This window comes from Nomascus leucogenys, chromosome 25 (assembly GCF_006542625.1).
Source record: "Nomascus leucogenys isolate Asia chromosome 25, Asia_NLE_v1, whole genome shotgun sequence".
Classification (NCBI taxonomy): domain Eukaryota; kingdom Metazoa; phylum Chordata; class Mammalia; order Primates; family Hylobatidae; genus Nomascus; species Nomascus leucogenys.
In genome coordinates this window covers 14,384,978-14,403,098 of record NC_044405.1, presented here as the reverse complement: position 1 = coordinate 14,403,098, position 18,121 = coordinate 14,384,978, and the positions used below count along the sequence as shown (strand labels likewise).

General features: G+C 36.5%; 1 protein-coding gene across 1 annotated transcript in view; it reads left to right on the top strand.

Moving 5' to 3' along the window:
* The window catches only part of LTN1 (listerin E3 ubiquitin protein ligase 1), a 65,691-nt gene extending 54,755 nt beyond the window's left edge, over positions 1-10,936 (top strand). The window contains exons 26-30 of the mRNA XM_003263815.4: positions 2,351-2,522; positions 3,728-3,948; positions 6,406-6,600; positions 7,754-7,921; positions 8,566-10,936. Of these exons, the coding sequence (XP_003263863.1) occupies positions 2,351-2,522; positions 3,728-3,948; positions 6,406-6,600; positions 7,754-7,921; positions 8,566-8,628 (819 nt within the window). The 3' untranslated portion in view covers positions 8,629-10,936. The remainder of the gene's footprint in view (positions 1-2,350; positions 2,523-3,727; positions 3,949-6,405; positions 6,601-7,753; positions 7,922-8,565) is intronic.
* The last annotated feature ends 7,185 nt before the right edge of the window (positions 10,937-18,121 follow it).

Here is an 18,121-nt window from a genome sequence, read left to right as displayed (position 1 = left end):
CTGGTTGAATTCTCAGATGTGGAACCCATGGAAGTGGAGGGCTGACTGTATTCACAGAGTTGTGCAACTGTTACCACTATATAATTTTAGAACATTTTCAACATCCCATTGTAATTGATAGCAATCACTTCCCATTTCCTCTCAAACCCCACAGCTCTTGACAACCATTAAACTGTGTTCTGTCTCTATGCATCTGCCTGTTCTGGACATTTCACATATCTAGTCTTTTGTGTCTGGCCTTTATCTTAGTATATTATTTTCAAGATTTATCAAATTGAAGCATGTATCATAAGTATTGCATTTCTTTTTGTGGCTGAATAATACTCCATTTTGTAGATCTATCACATTTTGTTTATCTATTTATCCATTAATGGACATTTAGGTTGTTTCCTTTTTTTTTTGGCTATTGTAAATAAAGCTGCTGTGAACATTCATGTATAAGCTTTTGTGTTGAAATATGTTTTCATTTCACTTGTGTTGTATACCTTGGAGTGGGATTGCTGGGTCATATATGTGTGTTTTTTAAAGTCCATTGATATTGGTGATTAATTTTTTAAAAATCTCCAACTTTTTATTTTGAAAAATTAAACAATGAAGTTGGAAGAAAAATTTAGTGGAAAATCACATACTCTTTTAGATAAAAAAGTTACATACATCTTTTAACATATTGCTACATTTGCACATACTTTCTCTGTATTTACTTTTTTTCTGCTGATCTACTTGAAAGTAAGTTGCAGACATTATGATGCTTTACCAAAAGTATTTGAGCATATATCTCCTAAGATCACGGACATGTTTCTACATAAGCATAATATAATTTTTATACTCAAGAAATTTAATTTTGATGCAATAATATCTAATTTTTATTTAGATACTTTGAGTTGTCCCAGTAATATCTTTATAGTTTTATTTTCTTCTCTATTGAAGATCCAATCAAGAATCATGTTTGTATTTGTTTGCCATATTTCTTTAGTTTCTTTAACCTATAATTTCTATACCTTTCTTTTCTTTCTTGTCATTGTTTTGGCCAGCTGTTTTTAGCCTGTCATACAGTGTGAATTTATCTGATCGTTTCCTCACTAGATTGTGGTTAATTTTCAGCAAGAGTACTTACTGCACAAGTTGTTACGTGTTCTCAGTGTCTTACCTCAGGAGCCATATAGTGTCATTGTGTTTTTTTACAAGTTGAGTATCCCTTATCCAAAATGCTTGGGACCAGTAGTGTTTCTGATTTCAGATTTTTTCAGATTCTGGAATGTTTTTGTTACACTTACTGGTTGAGCATCCCAGATCCGAAAATCTGAAATGCTCCAGGAGCATTTCCTTTAAGCCTCATGTTGGTGTTCAACAAGTTTTAGATTATGGAGCATTTTGGATTTTCAGATTTGGGATGTTCATCCTTCATTAGTGATGTTAAGTTTGATGATAAGAGCACTTTGGTCAACATATTTTAAAAATCAATTCCAGATCCTATGACTTGATCCTTGTACTTACGTATTCATAGTGTTCAGAAAATGCTATATTTTACACAACGAAAGGATAAATGCTTGAGGTGATGAATACCCCACTTACCCTATTACATATTATATGCCTATAAAATACCTCATATGCCCCATAAATATCTACTGTGTACCCACAAAAATTAAAAATACAAAATTTTTAAAAAGGAAAGAAAATGGTATCTTTGTACCGTGAGGAGATATGTGATATAGTAGAAGAAATTATCTTAAAACCAATACAGATACCAAAGAACTGCTAAGTCAATGTGGAAAATGCAAGCTGTGTTATGGAGGGAAAGCAGGAGTTGTGAAGCACAGGTCTCACACAGATACCTGCAGTGCTCCCACTGGTGGCTCGTTTTTCTGTTTTTAAAAGAGAAACCAGAAATCCATTATTTTTATGTGAAATTTCCTGATTGAAAAAACAACTCTGAGAAGACCCCCATGACATTTTGGACCACTAGTTTGTGCTCTCTGTCAAAAAGGGATGTCGGAGTTTTTGATACAGGGTGAGGTCAGCCATAAAAATGGGATTCGTTTTAAGCAGGAATTTGAAAGGTTAAGGACAATGGTGTGGAAGGAATGTATGGAAGACTTGGGAGGAGAGTGAGGGAGTCATCTGTGGGAATGGTGAATAGATTTTCTTGTCTCAGACATTCTAAGCCAAGGTGAGTGTATTGTAATACAGGAAGACAATTTGAGAAAGATATTAGAAACGTGTTATAATAATGAGGGGATAGAATGTCTGCTTAGTTTATGAGGAAAGGAAATTTGTTACACTTTGAGTTGTTCTTTTATACCAATTGTCTTGGTATATTTGGTTTACTAACAAATTCTTTGCTCTCCACCAGCTTCGGGCTCTGTATTCGATGTATCTTCGGAAAACAAAGAGTTTGAATAAATTGCTCTATCACCTGTTCAGGCTTATGCCAGAAAATCCAACCTATGCAGAGACAGCAACTGAGGTCCCAAGTAAGGACCCTAAAACATTCTTTACTGAGGAGCTCCAGCTGAGTATTAGAGGTCAGTAAGATATGTGTTTATGTTCTTTCTTGGGCGCTAGATTCAGACTAGGTTGAATTAAACTTTTCCCTGAGAATGTGGAGAGTAACCCCAAAGGTTGGTCCTGGCTATAAGAATGTTGAAATTGACGATTTTCCATATTTCTGTAAATAGGATGAATAATTAGTTTTTACCCATAAGACTGTGAGGAATTTAATACATTTTTGAAGCTTAGTGTGGTGAGACTATTAACTTTTGACTCTGTAAACAAATATTTCTTACGTGATAACATTTTTTAGGCATATAAATAAGGGGAAATAAAGTTGAATAACATTTATTTCATTCTGGGAGCTCACATGTGAGCTGAGAGGATAGGTATGCATGTATCTGGTTGTACTACAGTATTGGAAACAATTTACTAAGAATATGAATTTTTTAAATGCCTTGGAGATCTGAGGATGGACTGCATCTTGTGAGTATTGAGTTGGGTATTCCAAGACTTCTGTACAGCAGTTCAGCGAGCTCTGGGGAAAGTAAAGGAGGCCAAACTCCTTTTCATAATTTATAACAGCAAGCATTTTAATTTTTCCTTCTTTTTAAAATATGTGTATTCTATTTTATTTGTGGTCTTCATGTTAAATACAGAAATCTGTTTCTAGGTAGATTTTTCAGTGTCAATTGGGATTTTCACTTTTTTTTTTTTTTTTTTTTTTTTTTGAGATGGAGTCTCGCTCTGTTGCCTAGGCTGGAGTGCAGTGGCGCGATCTCGGCTCACTGCAAGCTCCGCCTCCTGGGTTCATGCCATTCTCCTGCCTCAGCCTCCTGAGTAGCTGGGACTACAGGCGCCCATCACCACGCCCACCTAATTTTTTGTATTTTTAGTAGAGACGGGGTTTCACCGTTTTAGCCAGGATGATCTCCATCTCCTGACCTCGTGATCCACCCACCTCGGCCTCCCAAAGTGCTGGGATTACAGGCGTGAGCCACTGCGCCCGGCGGGATTTTCACTTAAAAAAAAAATTCTTTTGCCATTCTTATGGTTCATTTTGAATGTGTGGAAAGATGCTCATACTCCAGAGTTCTGGTTTCTCTGGTATGTTTGTTTTATGAGCTATAGCACTATTGTTGAGAAATTAAGGATCACTTTCTAAAGAAAATACTAATATTAGTCTGTTATTCTATATAAGAAATATATGTTACTAATCAATAATTTGCTTTTTCCTCAGAAACAACAACGCTTCCATACCACATTCCACACTTGGCTTGTTCAGTCTATCATATGACATTAAAAGACTTGCCTGCCATGGTTAGGTTGTGGTGGAATAGCAGTGAGAAGCGTGTTTTCAATATTGTGGATAGATTTACAAGCAAGTATGTCAGCAGTGTTCTTTCTTTTCAAGAAATATCTTCTGTACAAACAAGTACACAACTATTTAATGGCATGACGGTTAGTATTGTCTTGACTTTCTCTTGAAAAGTTGTTTTAATATTGGGTAGGCCTGTCATTGTTAATATCATAACAGACTGTAGCTCTTGACTCAGAATTTATAGAAACTGGTGGCCAGGAGTCGTGGCTCATGCCTTAATCCCAGCGCTTTGGGAGGCCAAGGTGGGAGGATCACTTGAGCCCAGGAGTTCAAGACCAGCCTATTTTATTTTCTAATTTGTGTGTCAAATCTCAACATTACTTCATGCGTGGATTGAAACAGTGGTATAATTTCATTCACACACTGTATTAGCCTATTCTCAGATTGCTATAAATGCCTGAGACTGGGTAATTTATAAAGAAAAGAGGTTTAGGCCGGGTGCAGTGGCTCATGTCTGTAATCCCAGCACTTTGGGAGGCCAAGGTGGGTGGATCACTTGAGGTCAGGAATTTGAAACCAGCCTGGACAACATGGTGAAATCCCATCTCTACTAAAAAAATATAAAAATTAGCCACACGTGGTGGCAGGTGCCAGTAATCCCAGCTACTCAGAAACTTACAATCATGGCGGAAGGCAAATGGCAGTCAGCACTTCACATGGCCAGATCAGGAGGGAGAGAGGCGGGGAGGTGTCACACAATTTTAAACAACCAGATCTCATGACAACTCACTCACTATCATGAGACTAGCACCCGCGGGAAATCCGTCCCCATGATCCAATCACTTCCCACCAGGCCCCACTTCCAACATTTGGGATTACAATTCAGCATGAGATTTGGGCGGGGATACAGATCCAAACCATTTCACCCACCAAATAGTTTTTGAGCATTCATTAGTTCATTCAAAATCTGTACTGGAATACTTACAGATGCCAGGCACTGTGTCCCAGTCACCAAGGATATGAATAGTTGAGTTGGACCAGATTCTTGTCCTGTAATAACATACAGTCTAATAAAGGGAAAAGAGCGATACTGATAATGATTTTTGCATTGGAAAGTAGCATATTAAGAGAAAGACTGCCTCGTGATCTGAGTGGGAAAGATTTATCTGGCTGAGGGGATTAAGTGAGATTTTATGGAAGAAAATCACTTGGAGGTGGGCAGGATTTTGTTATGGGGAAAATGAAAGGAAAGGCATTTACTATAGAGAAAATAGGTCAAGTGTGGTGGCTCACGCCTGTAATCCCAACACCTTGGGAGGCCGAGGCGGGCAGACCACCTGAGTTCGGGAGCTCAAGACCAGCCTGGCCAACATGGAGAAACCCCATCTCTACTAAAAATACAAAATTAGCTGGGTGTGGTGGCGCATGCCGGTAATCCCAGCTACTCGGGAGGCTGAGGTAGGAGAATCTTTTGAACCCAGGAGGTGGAGGTTGCAGTAAGCCGAGATCACACCATTGCACTCTAGCCTGGGCAACAAGAGTGAAACTCCATCTCAAAAAAAAAAAAAAAAAAAAAAAAAAAAAGAGAGAGAGAAAATAGTATTGCAAAAGCAGAAAGCACAGAAGTGAGAATGTCGTTTCAGTCGTTGCCCAAGAAATGATAAATAATGCAGTACTCCAACCCAAATAATGAGTAGGAGTCCCAAGGGTGAATAGACTCAACAGTGAATTAGAGGTATGTTGGGAAGGGCCTCAAATAACAGTCTAAAAGTGGTACAATTCAGCCACTGAACATTTTTCGTTCAGGCAGTAGCATGATCAGAGTTATAATCTTTGAAATTGCTCTGACCACAATCTATAGCATGATCTGTTGGCAAACAGTTTGGATTCAAGTGAATGGTTAGAGGAGACTATTGGGGTAGACATGAGCAAAGGACCAGGGCATGGGTGAGGCAGTAGCAGTGGGAATATAAAAGTAGGGATGTGAGAGATTTTGTGCTAGTGATTTAGTTAATATCTAGGATGAGGTAGAAGCAGAAATTTAAAATTATGCTATCATGATTTTTTAGCCTGGAAGTAGGAAATTCAGAAGATGAAGTTTGTAAAGGATGATAATGTGTACGTTTTATGTTGAGTTTGCAATGTTGGTTTGAAAACCAAACAAATAACTATAAATGTTCTGGCAGTTGATGGTTGGCTCCAAAGCTCAAGAGGATAATATGGTAGAGGAAGACTTGTTAGACGTAGAAGTGACATTCGATACGCTGGGTGTGGAAGAGAAGACATAATAACCCATTCTGTCACTTATCTATTCAAGGTTTATTGAACTATTATGTGACAAGCCTAATATAATAAAACCTTTTTTATGAGCAATTAATTTCTTCTAAAACAAACTTTGAATATCACAAAATCACTGTAAAAATATACCAGGCAGGTATTTAAACCTATTTCTTAATTATCTCATGTCAGATAAGTGAATGTATTTACCTGCATTGTCCTTGAATGAAGTCTTTAGCTTTTAATAGTCAACCTATCAAAATGTTTTCTGGTTGAAAGAAAGAAATTTGGCAAACAAAATATCCTTTGTTGTATTGCAGGTTAAAGCTCGAGCTACTACTCGAGAGGTAATGGCCACTTATACTATTGAGGACATAGTTATTGAACTTATAATACAACTGCCTTCAAATTATCCACTGGGTTCAATAACAGTAGAAAGTGGGAAAAGAGTAGGAGTAGCTGTTCAGCAGTGGCGGAACTGGATGCTGCAGTTAAGCACTTACCTCACCCATCAGGTAAGTTTCTGTTTACACATTTGGCTTTACAAACTTGAAAAAGATGATCTATTTAAAAGGGCATTTAAACATAAAATACATCCTTTCTGCTTAAGATAAAAGTAGATACCAAACTTCCTTGGATAAATACAGATATATGCCTAAATGGATTAAACCTGCCTTTCTGTTTTAATTGTTAAGGTTCTGTAATTTATTTTCTGGTGTTTGAGAGGGATTGACTTTATTTCATTAACACTGTAGAAGATGTAGAACAGTACATGGTATTAACGAAGTTGTTTCGGAGAGGATCTTTTGAAAGATACTGGACAGATGAATGCCTTCCGAGCTACTTTCACTTTTATTCTTATATTTCAACTCCTCTTTGGTTAGAGAAGTCCCAGGACTCTCAAAGACCTTTGACCTCTAAACACATTTTAAATCTTCAATTCTGTTTGCACACTGTGTATCTCAGGCATTCTACAATAAAGAAAAACTTTTTTTTTTTTTTTTTTTTTTTTTTTTAGAGTTTTTGCTCTTGTTGCCCAGGCTGAAGTGCAATGGCATGATCTCAGTTCAAGTGATTCTGCTGCCTCAGCTTCCAGAGTAGCTGGGATTACAGGCACCCACCACCACACCTGGCTAATTGTTTGTATTTTTAGTAGAGATGGGGTTTCACTATGTTGTCCATGGTGGTCAACGAACTCCTGACCTCAAGTGATCTACCCATCTTGGCCTCCCAAAGTGCTGGGATTACAGGCTTGAGCTACGGCTCCCGGCCAAGAAAAACTATTTTAAAACAAATATGCTCATCAGTATTGTAGAGCTGGAACAAATCATTTGAGATAATTTCATTTTCAGTTAAACATTAGAACTAACCTAAATGATTTAATTATAAAGAGAGTTTTATCAAGCAATAAGCTTAGACTATAACACTTTAAGTATTGGTCCAGAAGCCTTTAAAGTATGTCTTTAATGGAGAAAAATTACATCTGGTTCCAAAAACTTGGGAGGTTATTTTAAAAACCAACATTCATAAAAGTTAGGAGACATGAACATAGCCAAGCAGATTCTCTTCTTTCAGAGTTGTAATTCAACTTTAAAATTTGTGAAATTGAATAAAAATAAAATTGGTGGTCATCAGTGTGTAGTGACTTATTTTTCTTCTTGTTAACAGAATGGAAGTATTATGGAAGGCTTAGCTTTGTGGAAAAATAATGTAGACAAACGTTTTGAGGGGGTTGAAGATTGCATGATCTGTTTCTCAGTCATTCACGGTTTCAACTATTCCCTTCCCAAAAAAGCCTGTAGAACATGCAAGAAAAAATTCCATTCAGCCTGCTTGGTAAGTCTAAAGAGAAATTAACTTACTTATATTTTATGTATTTTATACACATAAACACACACACACACACACACACACACACGCACGCACACACATACACAATAACTTTGGAAGAGAAAATCTATGTTAAACTTAATTGTAGCTAATGGGAGATATATTAAAAAGTGATTTTTTTAAATCTGCAAAAGATAATTAGCAGTTTACCAAGACTGGTAGAATCAAGGCCCTCTAATAAATGGGTATTTCCAGTGACCTTTTACCACTCAAGAAGTAGAGGGTCTTCTGAGATCTAGACCATGAAGGAGACTACAGGAGTTGGTACTGGAAGCCATCTGGCATCAGAGCCCTGTGCTCTTTTTAAACATACTGAAAAAGAAGTTGCCATTTGTTCATTTGTTTCACAGGAGATTTCTTATATCTTAGTGATTGTGTGCATGAGCCTAAGTAGAAAGAACTTAGTGTAGCCATTGGAAGTAATACTCATTTGTGTCGATTTTGGAGATACAGAAAGAGCAAAAATTTTAGTATTCTTCCCTTTTCACTTTATCATTTGAAGATTACTTTAGATGTATATGTGCTTTATGATGTATGTAAGAAGAGAACTTTAAAAGTTCTTTTAGTATTTAAAAGCTTTTCTTTTTCAGTACAAATGGTTTACGTCTAGCAACAAATCCACTTGTCCACTGTGTCGTGAGACATTTTTCTGAGGTTTTTTTTCATTGGAAGGGACCCCTGAAGTACATCAAGCAAAGGCATTGGATTTGGATCCATCTGAAAGTGTGGATATGGGGAAGCCAGTGAGCATTACTTTTAAATAGGACCTTCTCTGGAAAATTATTTTGGTTAATGTAATAATCCTAAAATCAGGTTTACTTAACTTTAGATTGCTTTGTAGATATTTGGAAACTTTCTTTTACAAAAGAATATTACACATTTGAGAGAAAATATTTCTATTAATGGTTTAATCTCTTTGTATATTTAAAAATAAATATGAAAAACCCCTAAATTACAGAATTGGAATTTGTGAAAAGATTGCACAACTATATTATTGGTAAACCCATTCCGTTTGTTGATCTGTGTTTTAGAATAGTCCAAGTGAAGCAAAACGAACTGAGAGAGCTGATTTACATCTATAGATATTTTAAGCCTTATTTATTAGTTATGACAATAAATTAGTATTCTAATATTTGTAGATTATTTTAATGATAAAAATGACACTAAGCTATTAATATGGCTTGTCTTAAGATATCTGGAGACATGCTCTGAAACCCTATATAAAAGAGTTTAAACAACTTTAAGGTGCCTCCATTTATCAAGGGTTATGAAACTCAAAATTAAATTCTTGATGCTGACCTTTTTGCTTGTGGGAGAATTATTTCTACATATTAGTGAAATTTGAATTGTAAACTTGTCAGTGAATTTATTACTCTGAGCGAGTCTCTAGAGGGTGAGAATTTGAGAGAAATAGTAATTTGATTATTTCATTCATGAAGCAGAGTGGTAGTTATCCTTCTGTTGAGGGAAGAAATAAATGAGTATTACTGAAACTTAAAGATCAGTGGAAAAAAAACATTTAAAAATGTTGTAGGAGACTTTCAATTTTGGAAGTAAACTTAGCTATTCTTACCAGCCAAAGTTATACTAAATAAGAGACTTGGGGGGAGCAAATGTTTTTCAGCCTTCAGAAATGAAAGTTAAGGATTTTAGCACTAAGTAAAATTCAGTATAATAGGCTGAAGCGTAGTAAGTGAAAACCTGCCTTTTGCCACTCTTAAAAATTGTGCCCAAAATATAAAAGTGTGGAAGTTTAGAACTTGGAATAATTTTATTGCAGTCTTCCATTACATGGAAATAGCATATCTAATATCTAGGTTACTTGAGAGACCAGCTAATCATCTCTGTTGCACATGTTTAATTGGCAAAAAGCAATTCATGATAAATAAAATTACTGCTTTCCATCTACTGGGTAAAATGACTTTTGAAATGGTATGAATGTGGTCAGAGGATTATAGTTGAGAGTGAAGTACTATGTATGAGTTATAGATCTCTCGAATTATATTTATAGATGCAGTGTCCTGCCCAGTTTTGTTTGCCTCCTACATTTTTCTGTAAAATATTTATTGTCGTCTAGCCTTGAGACTCTGAGGGTCAGTAAGTGAAGTACAGATAGCAAAATTTTACTACCTCGTTAACCCTTTTCTTAAAATATTCTCTATCTTTCTGTGTCTCTCTCTGACATAGTAATCCCAAAGGATTGTGTTACTCCCCGTGAAAGTTATTACTTTTCCTTTAAAAATGGTTTTATAATAAGACTGTTTAAAACCTTTCCAGTATTGGTACATCTTGGCTTCTGGCCCAAACCCCAAGCAGAAAAGAAAATGGAATAATGGAGCATTGTTTTACCACGTTAGTATTAGGGCATCAGATTCTTGGTGAAACACTATAATTAAGTAGTTATAATTAAATAACTGTTCTTCATACTTAGGACTCTTAATACATTTCTTTAAGACTTGTAAGTATAATTGTAAAGCTTGTTAACTGTTTATATACTAAAGAAAAAGCTTTACAAAATAAGACTGAAATTCAGAATACCACATTAAAGTTTTATCTGTACAGCGTTGACAACTCTAACAAAAAGGATTACAGCCCTTAAAATTTTAGCTTAAGGACATTTTAAAATTGCATGAGATTGGCAAAATTATTAATTTAAAGCCCCAAAGTAAATTGCAAATTTTAAAATTTATTTTTGACTCTTTTATCACATGCTCCAATGTATGTACATAAGTTTCAGTGGCTTCAATAATATGTTGTTATTTGATACATTTTTGTGGTGTGAGTAATTAATGTTATTATTTGATTGTTATACCATATGTGCCCATTAAAATTCTTTTTAATTAAAAATATTTCAAATATACAGAAAAATAATAATATAAATGCCCTTGTACCCTTCACATACTATTTTGCCATATTTGCTTCTGATTTTTAAATAAATAAAATGTTACTCTTTTGTACTTCTCCCTGGCGCCATTCTCCTCCTTCTTTCCCTAGAGCTAACGTACTATTCTGAAGTTGGTGTGACTCCTTCCTGTTTAAGATTTTATACTTTACCATATGTTTTTATCCAGAAACAATGTATAATAGTTAACAAAAAATATGTTAATAATGCTTTATGTAATCTTTTGTAACCTGATTTTCCACTTAACATAATGCTGTTTAGTGTCATATCAGTTTACTTACCAATTCCCTTACTAAAGGTTGTTTAAATTGTTATTTTTTTGCCATTTTGAACAGTGCTGCAAGTGTACATTCTTGATTATGTCACCTCATGCAGATGTGCTAGATATTCTGGACGTATGTCTAAAAATGGAATTTCAGCCCGGCACGGTGGCTCACGCCTGTAATCCCAGCACTTTAGGAGGCCAATGTGGGAGGATCACCTGAGGTCAGGAGTTCGAGACCAGCCTGGCCAATATGGTGAAACCCCGTCTCTACTAAAAGTAAAAAAAAAATTAGCCAGGCACGGTGGTGTGCACCTGTAATCCCAGCTACTTAGGGAGGTTGGGGCAGGAGAATTGCTTGAACCCGGGAAGTGGAGGTTGCAGTGAGCCCAGATTGTGGCACTGCACTCCAGCTTGGGCAACAGAGCAAGCAAGACTCAGTCTGAAAAAAATATATATATAAAATAAAAATGGAATTTCAGGTAGTAGGATGTGTATACTCTGTCACTTTAGATGTTATCAAATTGCCCTCCAAAGTGATATGCAAGTTTGCTCTCCCAACTGCAGTTTAAGAGAATTCTGGTTTTCCTATCTTGTCACCAACACTTAGTCTTATCAGAATTTTTAAGTTCTGCAGTCTGAAAGCTATGAGATAGTAGCTCTTTGTTTTAACTTATATTTCCTTAAGAAGCCTAGCTTCATTTCATATATTTATTGGTCGTTATTCGACAGATTTTTTTCCATAATCTATGCCTATTTTTCTGCTAGGTTACTTGTATTCTTACTGATCATAATGCTTTAGCTCATAGGACTTCTATTATGTGGCTTGTCTTTAACCTTTTCTGTGACTATCTTTAATCTCACAGACTTTTTCGGTTAAATTTAATCAGACCTTTTTTTTTTCTTTTATGATTGAGCCTTTTTTATGTTAGGTTTTAAAATTTTGTTATTTAACTGAGGTTTAAAAAATTCGGTTATATTTTGTCAAAAGTTTTAAATTTCAAAATGTGCCTAATTTACCTGGCATTAATTTTTTTTTAATTTTACTTTAAGTTCTGGGATACATGTGCAGATGTGCAGGTTCGTTACATAGGCATACATGTGCCATGGTGGTTTGCTGTACCTGTCTACCCGTCATCTAGGTTTTAAGCCCCACATGCATTAGGTATTCGTCCTAATGCTGTCCCTCCCCTTGCCCCCCACCCCCCAACAGGCCCCAGTGTGTGATGTTCCCCTCCCTGTGTCCATGTCTTCTCATTGTTCAACTCCCACTTATTAGTGAGAACATGTGGTGTTTGGTTTTCTGTTCCTGTGTTAGTTTGCTGAGAATGATGGCTTCCAGCTTCATCCATGTGCTTGCAAAGGACACGAACTCATTCTTTTTTATGGCTGCATTGTATCCCATGGTGTATATGTGCCACATTTTCTTTATCCAGTCTATCATTGATGGGCATTAGGGTTGGTTCCAAGTCTTTGCTATTGTAAATAGTGCTGCAATAAACATACATGTGCATGTGTCTTTATAGTAGAATGATTTGAAATCCTTTGGGTATATACCAAGTAATGGGATTGCTGGGTCAAATGGTATTTCGGGTTCTACATCCTTGAGGAATTGCCACACTGTTTTCCACAGTGGTTGAGCTAATTTACATTCCCGCCAACAGTGTAAAAGTGTTCCTATTTCTCCACAGCCTTGCTAGCCTCTATTGTTTCTTGACTTTTTACTAATTGCCATCTGACTGGCATGAGATGGTATCTCATTGTGGTTTTGATTTGCATTTCTCTTTTTTTTTTTATTACACTTTAGGTTTTAGGGTACATGTGCACAATGTGCAGGTTTGTTACATATGTATCCATGTGCCATGTTGTTTTGCTGCACCCATTAACTTGTCATTTAGCATTAGGTATGTCTCCTAATGCTGTCCCTCCCCCCCACCCCACAACAGTCCCCAGAGTGTGATGTTCCCCTTCCTGTGTCCATGAGCTCTCATTGTTCAATTCCCACCTATGAGTGAGAACATGCAGTGTTTGGTTTTTTGTCCTTGCGATAGTTTACTGAGAATGACGTTTTCCAGTTTCATCCATGTCCCTACAAAGGACATGAACTCATCATTTTTTATGGCTGCATAGTATTCCATGGTGTATATGTGCCACATTTTCTTAATCCAGTCTATCGTTGTTGGACATTTGGGTTGGTTCCAAGTCTTTGCTATTGTGAATAGTGCCGCAATAAACATACATGTGCATGTGTCTTTATAGCAGCATGATTTATAGTCCTTTGGGTATATACCCAGTAGTGGGATGGCTGGGTCAAATGGTATTTCTAGTTCTAGATTTGCATTTCTCTAATGATCAGTGATGAGCTTTTTTTCAAATGTTTTTTGGCCACATAAATGTCTTCTTTTGAGAAGTGTCTGTTTGTATCCTTTGCCCACTTTTTGATGGGATTGTTTTTTCTTGTAAATGTAAGTTCCTTATAGATTCTAGATATTGGAGCTTTGTCAGATGGGTAGATTGCAAAAATTTTCTTCCATTCTGTAGGTTGCCTGTTAACTCTGATGACAGTTTCTTTTGCATGCAGAAGCTCTTTGATTTAACTAGATCCCGTTTGTCAATTTTGGCTTTTGTTGCAGTTGCTTTTGGTGTTTTCGTCATGCAGTCTTTGCGCATGCCTATGTCCTGAATGGTATTCCTAGGTTTTCTTCTAGGGTTTTTATGGTTTTGGGTTTTACATTTAAATCTTTAATCTATCTTGAGTTAATTTTTGTATAAGGTGTAAGGAAGGGATCCAGTTTCAGTTTTCTGCATGTGGCTAGCCAATTCTCCCAGCACTATTTATTAAATAGGGAATCATTTCCCCATTGCTTGTTTTTGTCCTGTTTGTCAAAGATCAGATGGTTATAGATGTGTGGTGTTATTTCTGAGGTCTCTGTTCTGTTCCACTGAAGACCACAATTTTCTAAAGTATGCCTTTAAAATGTACAATCATTTCTATCCAGTGTGATAATTTTTCTTCTTAATTGTAACATTTAGTTCATTTATATAATGTAATTACTACGATAGTTTATAATTCGTTTTCTAATTTTTCCATCTGTTTTGTATTCCATTTCTCTTTTTTATTTCTATTTTCCCCTCCTATTAGTTTTTCTTTCACATCATAAAGTATATTATCTAAGGTTATCCTAGAGATTCCAACATTAATACCTGACTTATCAACATCTCATATAAATTCTTTTTGTCACTTCCTGGAAAATTCAAAGTACACACCCTTAATCCCAGCACTTTGGGAGACCGAGGCAGAAGGATCACTTGAGCTCAAGAGTTCAAGACCAAGTTGGGCAATGTGGCGAAACCCCATCTCTACAAAAGAAAATACAAAAATTAGCCAGGCATGGTGGTGTGCACCCGTAGTCCCAGCTACTTGGGAGGCTGAGATGGGAGGATTGCTTGAGTCTGGGAGGTCAAGGCTGCAGTGAGATGGGATCATGCCACTGCACTCCAGCCTGGGTGACAGTGGGAGACCCTGTCTCCAAAACAAAAAATTCAAGGACCTTAGAATAACTTCAGTACTATTATTATTGTTATTATTATCATATTTTGTGATCAAGTCTCACTCTGTCACCCAGGCTGGAGTGCAGTGGGGTGAACTCGGCTCACTGCAACCTCCACTTCCTAGGTTCAAGTGATTCTCTTGCCTCAGCCTCCCAAGTACCTGGGATTACAGGCGTGTGCTACCATGCCCGGCTAAATTTTGTATTTTTAGTAGAGACAGGGTTTCACCATGTGACCAGGCTGGTCTCGAACTCCTGACCTCAAGTGATCCTCCTGCCTTGGCCTCCGAAAGTTCTGGGATTACAGGCATGAACCATGATGCCTGCCCCAGTGCTATTATTTTTTATAATATTGTTTAAATGCCACAGGACATTATTATTGTTTTATGAATCTATATATCATTTATATTTTTCTTCACATTTACCCTTTGTATATTTCTTCATTCCATTTTGCATCTGGTAATTCTTTCATCATCTTGGCAGTATTACTTCTTTGTCTTTTGGAGTTCTACTGTTTCTGTTGCAAAGTCATCTGTGAGTCTTATTCCTTTTAAGACAATGTGTACCCTACCCCACTCTACCTCCAGCTGCTTTTATTTTCCCTTTGTTTTGGGTTTTAAACAGTTTTACTATGATATCTCTAGGTGAATCTGTGATTTGGTGTCTTTCATTATTTTTGGAAAATTCTCAGGCATAATCTCTTCTTTTATCACTTTTGCCCCAATTGTCTCTTTCCTCGCCTACTCAGTTAGGGCTTTTCACCGTTAGCCATACATGTGTTAGATTCTTTTCTGTTTTGTTTTATTCGTTTTTTCTCTTCATGCTCATTCTGGATTTTCATCAACCTATTTTGTAATTCACTGAACTTCTCTTCAGCTATGTCTAAGCTTTCATTTAACTCATTTACTGCATTCTTAATTTCAGTTCTATTATTTTTAATTTCTACAAGTTCCATTTAATTATTTTTACTGATTTGGACCCTCTGCTGAAATTCATCATCTTGTATATTTTCTAGAGCATATTAATTACAGTTACTTAGAAGTAATTTGGAAGCCCATGCTTGATAATTCTTAATACAGTTTCCACGTTTCTATTTTCAGTCATTTGGTCTTATCTTTTAGTATGGTCAATAGTTTTTGTCTGAATGCCTGACATGTGAATGAAAAATTATTGAGTTGATGACATTAACTCTTGATACTATCTTTTTTTCACAGTTTACTTTTTGCTTCTAGCAAACAGTTTGGATAAGAGCAGATCAGTGTGGCAATTAGCTGATTAAACAGCTGAGCTTTAGTCCTTTTGAGGGTTGATATATTTACTTTTCATTCAAGGTTCTTTCACCTTGATTGATCCTGAACTTGTTTTTGTATTCCCAGACATGTAAGACAGCCTAAAGTTCTGCTCACCTTTTCAACCTCTGGGCTTCTGTTTTCTGCTGATTATTTCCCACTATTTAGCTTCTTAGCCTTAGGCTACTGCTTATGAATTGGCAGTTGCCTCAAGGGGAAAACAGGTGCTAAATGTCATTCTCACCTTTGCACTTCCCTTTTGGACATGGTCTTGACCCTTCAATTTCTTACTGCCTTGGTGGCTGTCTAGTTGAAGCGGATATCCTCATCTATGTTTCCGTATCTGTAAGTATATCTAATTTTTGAGTAGAGTCACTGGCCTGATAAAAGTATATTCTAGCCAAAATAAGAGAAGTCCCCACAATTTGTTTAATGACAAAAGCTCCACTAGAGAGAAGCAGTTACCTAGGTAAGTCTTAGAATGTCAATTCCATTCTTTCTCTTTGCTTTTTATGGATAATTTATAACCTTTATAGCAATCATATATGCACATACAATGTTTTGGTATCCCTGCTTGAGCACTTTTGGAAAACCTTTACCGTCTGTGCCTTAAATCCATGTAGAGCTTGTGAACACAAAATATCTGAGACAGGTCTCAGTCAATTTAGGAAGTTTATTTTGCCAAAGTTAAGGATGTGCCCATGGCACAGCCTCAGGAAGTCCTGAGACACGTGCCCAAGGTGTTTGGGGGTACAGTTTGCTTTTATACATTTTAGGGAGACATGAGACATCTATGTGTAAGATGTACATTAGTTCAGTCCGGTAAGTCAGGACAACTCGAAGTGGCCCCGTTAGAAGTAGGTAAGAGGCAAAAGGTTGCATTCTTTTAAGTCGTAGATCAGCCTTCCACTGAATACACAATTTAGTCTGGTTCAGTGGATCTGCATTTTCACAGAAACAATAGGAAAGAGGAAGCAATCAGATATGCATTTGTTTCAGGTGAGCCTCAGAGGGATGACTTTGAATAGAAGGGGAGGCAGGTTTGCCCTAAGCAGCTCCCAGCTTGACTTTTCCCTTTAGCTTAGTGATTTTGGGGTCCCTAGATTTATTTTACTTTCACAAGCTTTTATATGCATTCATCAACTCAAGCTTGGCTGGACAGAGGCTGGGATGTGAAAGCACTGGTTAAGTCAGCTGTGGATCGCACATGCCCTTTCTATCTGATCTCTTCAAACCAGGATACCATCTGGCTTGGTTCAGAAACTTTCACTGTATACTTTAGTTTGAATTTAACTTTTTTTTTTTAACCTTGGATACTTTGGCAGACTTTATGACTATTTTAATTCACAAAAGAGACTCATCTTAAGAGACATTATAATATTCAATTTATTGCAGGGTAAAAAAACATAAACAAGTCAATCCGTGGGCCAAAGTTTCTCTTTGGCCAAATCCTCACCATTGTCTTTATTGTTAAGACTAGGACACCATTTAAAAGGGCTTCCTGACTAAGTAATGATTGCCTTTCACTTCACTGTATACCCCTCCACTCTCCAGATAAGTTCATCAGTTTAACTTCAGCCAATATGCACAGGTGAATGCACCTTAATTCATTAGCAGAAATACTAATTGATATACATTTATTCTTAAATCCTAGATGCAGTATGTACCCTTATATCTAAAACAGGGGTTAGCACAATAGTGCACACCAAGACATTTCAAGAGGTACTTGTGCAAGGAGAATTTTAATCCATTTTCATTTCCTCCACTTCCTCGGTACTCTTTCCAAAATTTGATCTTCCCATTTATATACCTGTCTCAGACTGATTCTCTTTTCCCACCTGCCCCTTTCACATATGTCCTTTTTTAAAAGCAAGCCATAATTTTCACCCATCTTTCTCAGTTTCACCATTGTCAAGGTGGGAAAAGCAAAACAAAAAAAAACCTTCAAGTCTATACAGGTCATTTGAAAATGTGTTGAGAAAGAGACTCCAATAATGGCTAACCCTTTTCTGCAACTCACTGGTTTTCAGTTATTTGCTTTCAATAAAATTAAAAGCCTAGGCAGGCTGTCAGCCATTAAATCATTAAAATTTATTTCATTTTTGACGTATTACTAAAAAAATTGATGGATGCAGTGGCACT